We start from the raw sequence: 7181 nt of genomic DNA, 5'->3' as shown, positions 1-7181 counted from the left end.
GTGAATGTATAAGCCATTACAATACTCTTGTCGTATTCCGAGAATAAAGTTTGGTAAACAGAATTAGATTCATGAAATTTAGTTGTCATCTAGTCTAAGGCTTAAAATCTTTGAAGAGTGTGTATTCGGAGTCCAGAAACGAAGCGGTCTCAGTCCGGGTTAAACATGTTTCAGTTCAGCTATACATAGTTCGTACATTCGCCAGGTTTCTGATCACGTTTAAGAAAACGGAAACATGGTACAATTACGATGGGTCTTGGTTATAGGTGATCTCTTACCATTTTCCAAAAGACATAAAACTAACTTCTTCAAAAAAACCCAAACGATCCTTCCACAAATTCCAGACTTTTCAAATGACTCGGTTAGATTTAAATATATTTCCTGCAGACGTTTCCAAAATGTTAGAGCAGTGAAACTGCACCTGAAGTCCGGAATAAATGTAGACAGATGACACAAGACAGCTGGGAAGACACATGGCAAGTTTGAAATGGTTAACCAATGGACATATTTACATACGCATGAAAGTCATATGGGATGTTATAAAAAATATATTGGCGAAAGCTTATATGCGATTATATTCATCTCTAGAAAGCAGCAAACGACTGCCCTAATGCCTAAACCGAGGTGTATGATTACTGGAATCTTGAACTCGACTTACATTTACACTTACACTCCGGTCGCGTTCTGTGGCATTATACATAGCTGAGCAAAATGTGAACCGCTGTGAACACAATCACATTTGTTTCCCATACTGACGTCGAAAGTCCAGGATCATGAATCTAAGTGCTATTCATGAGCATATGAACAATGTTCCATGTCACAGGTCAAACGTAAAATATATAATTCTTCCCGTGGGCAGTCGGTAAAAAGCTAACAACTTGCACAGTGTTATATAACCAGCGTTTATAACCAGGGACTCCAATGTCATTGTGGCAATACTGTGCAAAAAAGCAACAGGCTGCAAACAAAACTAGAACATATCTGAGAAGGATTTTTACGAGACACTTTGAAAAGAATACGTACTGTATATAACCACTCAGAAACAAATGCAGGTAAAGTCAGGTAAAGCGACGTTTCAATACAGATTCTGTTGTAAAGCTAGACAACGATACAAGAATCTCTATCGAAGGGTCGCTTCAGCCGAATAAAGAAGCTATTCATCCATAAAGTGTGTCCTTATCTGATTCACCTAAACATGCTACTCAAGGAAACTACGGACATATGTTTCCGTTTTGTCGTCATTATATTTTGTGATCATAACATGTACAATAACAGGTTACAAACTGCAGTGTTACTGTAAATAATAGGGATAAAACAGTTTCCATGTGAATGTTCTGCCAAGGGCAAAGTCTAAATGACACTCTTGCAAAAAATGATGAGGGCACTTTGTTCACGATAAGATGGGCATATTCTTCCCCACGGCTGGCACGCGTCATAAACATTGTTTGTTCAAGAAATCAGGAAGGTATGATATTAAGGGACAAACGTTTTCAATGGAAATCATTCGAAAGTGCACTTGAGATTTTAGGTAGCACACAGAGCACGAGATTACCCCACATAACGTCGACAGTGAAGTCATATTGCTTGTGTTTCAGTATCCTTTTTCCCAAGTAGCTTGCATCCAGTACATGCAAAACTCATAGTGTATTGAAAGATTGTTTTGAACATCTGAAGTGTTATTTTCAACGCTACTGCTTATTGAATTCTTTGTAATAAATTTAGGTTGCCTTTGACAGTGTATGTATCACGTATTCATTTAGATAAATGCAAATGTGACTTGACAGTTTAAAACCCGTTGAAAAGAAAAAAAACATTGGGTTAAGTATAACGCATCCAGCAAACTGTAATTGTGGGCACGCTCACATTGGCGAAGCACGAAAGCTACTCAGAAACACTGCTGAGCTGTACTAAATCGCAAATGTTCATTGATATTTATACTAGCCTTCCACTAAAAGCATTACCATTACAACTAAAATAATGGTTCATCCTTCTAACAATACCTATCACCATCTTTAGTATTCTGTCCCATACACCCATTAATATGGTGTTTTGTTCTACAAAATAATATAATTTCGTTCATTCATTGTATATATTCAACTGATTCTTGTTAAACGTCGGTGTGTTCCATTTGACTTGTCATTACCGCGAGTCACCACGGACAGAAACGATTATTTTCTGAAGCACGAATGGAGTGTCAAAGTGAAAGTAAACAACACAGGTCTACATTGCTTAACTAACAGTTCATCGGGAAGTAGAAATGCACCCACACTTGAACACATCACCCGATAGCGCTGCAACCAGAAACCTTTTACCTTAATGTGATCATTTTCTGTTTCCATTCTGTTAATTGTGAGGTCATTCTCCTCCTACAAACACATTTACAAGTAAATAGCGACATTTGATGTAGCAGGCCCAGACTTCTGTCCCGATTGCCTCAAAGCAAGGTTAGTCCTGAGCATCATGACTCGAGTTCAGCCACTGAATGCCTTCATGGCATCTGAGAACAAGGAAACAAGTAACCCCAGGTCTGTTCTACAAGTCCTTAACCCAGTGATAACCTGGATGCGTGTTTGTGGAGTATGCATTGGTCCACGGGTTACTGTGGAGAATATTGGATGTAGTGACTACCGTTTCAGACGACTTCACAAAGATGGCTGGTTCCACATACTGTACTGTGTCCTCATGAACTGTTATCTTTGGATTTACACCGGGATACTTGCCTACAAACTTACTTTACTTGTAACGATGTCAAGTGAATGGATTACAGTGTTTCAATTACTGGGTCTTAATTTATCTGCTTCTGGTTGTTCGGCGTGGACCTCACTCAACTATCGGGGTGGAATATACCAAATTTGGGTGAAAGATTTTTACCTGTATGAACAGCGGCACGGTGTTCACAAAAATCTGAAAGTCATGGTTAAGAAAAGTAGGATGCTTCTTGCGCTAGTGATGTCCACTGCAATTTGTATTCCAGGGGCTATATTAACCACTGCTCTTCTCGTCCCCGAAATCGGAGAGACTGTTTTTGTTGTCGACAGAGCTTTGGGCTGGTGGAACTATTTGATAACAACAATTAATTATTTCATTTTCTACTCTGCACTATCGAGTTGTGTTATTAGTTCCGTGATTGGATCCTACCCTCTTTGTTCGGAACTTGACGTGACAAACACCATTATGAAACGATGCGTTGACGAAAGCATAAAACGTCAAGAATGTCAGACATTCCGATCAAAATCTGTCTCTGACATAACTGAAGAACTGAAGACCATAATAGGTCGACATAAGCGCATCGCTTGTTTAATATATGGGTATAGTGACGTTATTGTCCCCTTTCAATTTACAGTATTTTTCACGTCACTCCCACTGTCATGCTTTTCGCTCTATGTCATTATGACTCGAACGGAATTACCAAGTAATGTTGCTCTGTGTATTTATATCATGTTCCTTTGCAGTGTGTCATGCATCGTCTTGTCCTTTGCAGGCATGAAGGTAAACGTAAAGGTGAGTATGTATTGTAATTAAGTGACGTTAGGATATGCCCAATAGGACTAAATAATAGTTCGTTGTCGCTCTGAGTGTAGCAGGATTTTTCATGTCAAGTTTCTCAGTTTAGGTCTGTGCTGGCTTCCTACCCAACGATTGAATCGATGTTGTAGTCGAACAGTTATTATCAATCACTGTCTGTCGTCCTTTATGTTCTGTTATGTGTCACAACATTATTTATGTGACAGAAATTGGTTCATCACAATGTTTTGGCGAAAGATCTTTGATATGGGGTCTTTTCTGCACCCCACTGTGGCATACACGGTTCAGTCTACGTGTTATGTACCTCTACGTGGTTCCTCTTGCATAAGTGTGACAATAAATGGTTGCACGTGTACTCGAACCATTCAGTGTGTTATGCATCGTTTTGTCCTTGGCAGGCATGAGGAAAAACGCAATAGAGAATATTCATTGTATTTATGTGACGTTAAGTCCTACCCAGTAGAAATAAATAATAGCTCGTTGCCGACTGAATGCAGTTAGGACGCCTTCATGTCAGGTTTCTCAGTTTAGATTTGATCGGGTCAGCACATGCGCCCTCTCCTTTTCAACCTTAACAATGACAGGAGCGACTAATCTATCAAGTGTTCGCCAAACACACATTAAAGTCATAAACAGTTATTTGTAAATGACCTGAAAAGATCATTGATGTTTTAAGAATATTATATCTCGTTACAGGCTCATAATGCTCTTCAGTACATGATAAAGATCCCAACAGACAACCTCAGTGAGTCAACCATGAGAGCAGTGAGTAACAGGATAATAATCTCGACGGAAATGAGATTTTAGTGTTTTCCATCTGTGTATTGGGTGTGTGTCAGTTTCAATAAAGGCATCACGCTAATGTTGTGAATACATGCCACTGGGGACTAGTGTTTCTACACCTAACAGTTTTTTTGAACACATAGTATCACATAGTGTTTTCTAAACTAGCCTATCAGAATCAGTTACTTTTTATTTTCATGAGCTTAATGGCAATATTGACTTGTCTAAAACGTAGTTTGTAAATCACTGTATTAAGTCATGCATGTAAGTTAGAAGTCATTTTTGTTACACAATACAACAAATACGTTGTCGCTTTATACAGTATGGTTCAAAATTATTGAGAATAGCTAAAGCATTTCATATTATTAAACGAGAACAAATCAGATAAAATTGAATGTATTGTGAAAGTGAACTGACCTTTTCATGTTGTGTAGGTAACAATTTAATATTTTATCAAGTCTCCTTGAGCTTCACGGCACAGTCTAAGACGGGTAGGCATACTTCCTATCAGAGAGGTTAGTGTCTCGTGAGTTATGCTGTCCCAGTATCGGACCACTTCTCTCTTCATGTCTTCAATTTTTGTCAACCCCTTTTGATTCACACATTCCTTCATCATCCCCCAAATGTTCTCAATGGGATTTAAGTCAGGACTATATGCAGGAAATGGTAATGCAGTCACATTTTTCTCCTGAAACCACTGCTTGGCATGTTTTGCGGTGTGTTTAGGATCATTATCTTGCTGCAAAATCCAGTCATTTCCATAAAACACATGTGCACTTGGAAGGGGAAAATTATCTAATATGTTAGTGTAGCGTTGACTTGTCAGATTTGCCTCAAACACACACAGCGGGGTCGTTCCTAATAAGGATATCCCTCCCCATACATGAAACTTTGGGCTGTATTTAGGTCGTCGATACAACGGTGCTGACGCAGACTTTGTCCATATTTTCACATTATTGGGATATACCCATATTGAGCTTTCATCAGTAAAAATCACATTTTCCCAGTCAAAGTTTTCATGTGCCAAACACCACTCAACACGCCTGTCTTTATGTTCTTGTTTCATGTGAGGAGAAGGAATTCCAGTCTTTTTCTCACATCCAAGATCAATCAAATTTCTTCTAACTGTAGATTTTGATACAACTGTTGATCCCCTTTCTATCATTTCATACCTGATGTTGGAGATGCTTGCCCTTTGCTTTTTAGACGCTAAAATTCCCAGCCGGACGCGATCTGAGAAGTCCAATTTTCTGGGTCTCCCTTCTCCTTTCTGGTGCCCAAAATCCTTTCCCTCTTTAAAATTCCTCCTAATCCTATACACAGTAGAAAGAGGAGTTCCTGTTCTCTCTGCCAATGTATTTACATCATCAATTCCTTGATTACACAACTCAAAAATCAACCTTCTTTTATCTTCAGCAGACATTGTTGACAGTGCTGAGGAAAATGACGTCTGCTACAAATTCAGGGGAGGTAACTCTAATTGTACTATACTCAGTAGGCCAAGATGAGTTACCTCCCTTATACCATTACTTAGTTTTAAGTATCAGTGAATCGGTTGAGGTGTTAGGATAGCTCAAAGTAAGAAGAAAAATTCTCAATAATTATGAACCAGACTATATCTGCATGTTGATTAATGCGGATTTTGATAACATTTTGTATCATTCTGCATTCGCTGAGCTGTAGATTTTGAGATTATGCCCGTAACAGTGAAAAGTGGTGCGATAGTATCCTTGTATTTGTCATAGGTGACCCACTTCACAAGCCTGCTAACTGGAACAACAATTGGTTACAACGTGCATGGCCTCTTTACTATTAGCCCACCGACTGTCCTCGGTGTAAGTTGAGCTTTCCGTTTTAGCCAGACAGACTGGCGGTTAAATAAAAATGGAATGTCTGAAAAAGCAGATATTAATAGGAAACTGTGGGTAGTTCTTTCGGTCCCGCCTCAGCTTTTAACAAATCGCGTCGTAATATTGTAAAATATTGTAACATTGCCTAATGTTATAGATTTTGAAGATTTCCTGTGGTCTGATGGTAGTTGTCAAACGAGCACATGCTCATGATATCATGTTTAATTATACAGTTGACTCTGTTTTGACAGAAATTTCTAATGGGTTGGGAGAGGGTTTTGTCTATTCTATTGAGAGGAAAAAATGTTCTCTCTGTCGATCAGTTGCTTGAAAAAGGTGCTCTCACTGTAATGAATGAATTGTTCATCCATATATTGATCACCCGTTTTTATAATGCTGGGAAACATCACTCAGCCACTCCCTCACTAATTCACTCTCACTCACGCATATAGTGTTATCCTTCCTTACTATCCTAGATTCCTCAGAAAGACGTTAAGAAGTATGAAGTATCTAACAAAATTAAAAAGCAGTAGTATCCTGATATTCGTGACCAGGACGATATCTCTGTCAGGATATAACTGGGTTGACGTGCTGTGAACAATTATTGTTTCAGATTGTTGGAACCTTGGTGACGTACATTGTGGTGGTTCTGCAGTTTCGAACATCGGACTGTCGGACAAGTTCTGACACCTTGTGCCAAGATCTAGTGACTAATGTTACTTCACTTTTGGAAGTTATGCGAAATGCAACATCACGCTGTTAACATGGGTGTTCTAATTAATAGAACCACTGATAAAACACAGGTTTCTATATGTATTCTTAGGCTAAATCACTGAACAAGCTGCAGCTTTCTGAAGTTATAAAGCTGATAACCTCTGAGTTGCTATAGTAGTGTTGTACTACCATAAAATTGAAAAAAATACATCTTTCTCATAACCGCCTAATGGTTCGCTCATCAAGCCGAAGACCTGGTTTCGATTCCCCATGTGGATGCGATATGTTAAGCCCAATTCTCACTCACTC

The 7181-nt window shown here is 38.9% G+C and overlaps 1 protein-coding gene across 1 annotated transcript; it reads left to right on the top strand.

Annotated features, from left to right (window-relative positions):
- The first annotated feature begins 2460 nt into the window (after positions 1-2460).
- On the top strand, positions 2461-6921 carry LOC137273796 (uncharacterized). Its single transcript, XM_067806658.1, has 4 exons — positions 2461-3501; positions 4222-4290; positions 6054-6143; positions 6772-6921. The coding sequence occupies exons 1-4, from the start codon at positions 2461-2463 to the stop codon at positions 6919-6921; spliced, it is 1350 nt and encodes a 449-aa protein (XP_067662759.1).
- Positions 6922-7181: the final 260 nt, after the last annotated feature.

This window comes from Haliotis asinina, chromosome 1, assembly GCF_037392515.1.
Source record: "Haliotis asinina isolate JCU_RB_2024 chromosome 1, JCU_Hal_asi_v2, whole genome shotgun sequence".
NCBI lineage: Eukaryota > Metazoa > Mollusca > Gastropoda > Lepetellida > Haliotidae > Haliotis > Haliotis asinina.
The sequence above is the reverse complement of the archived record's forward strand: the minus strand, read 5'-3'. Positions and strand labels throughout refer to the sequence as shown.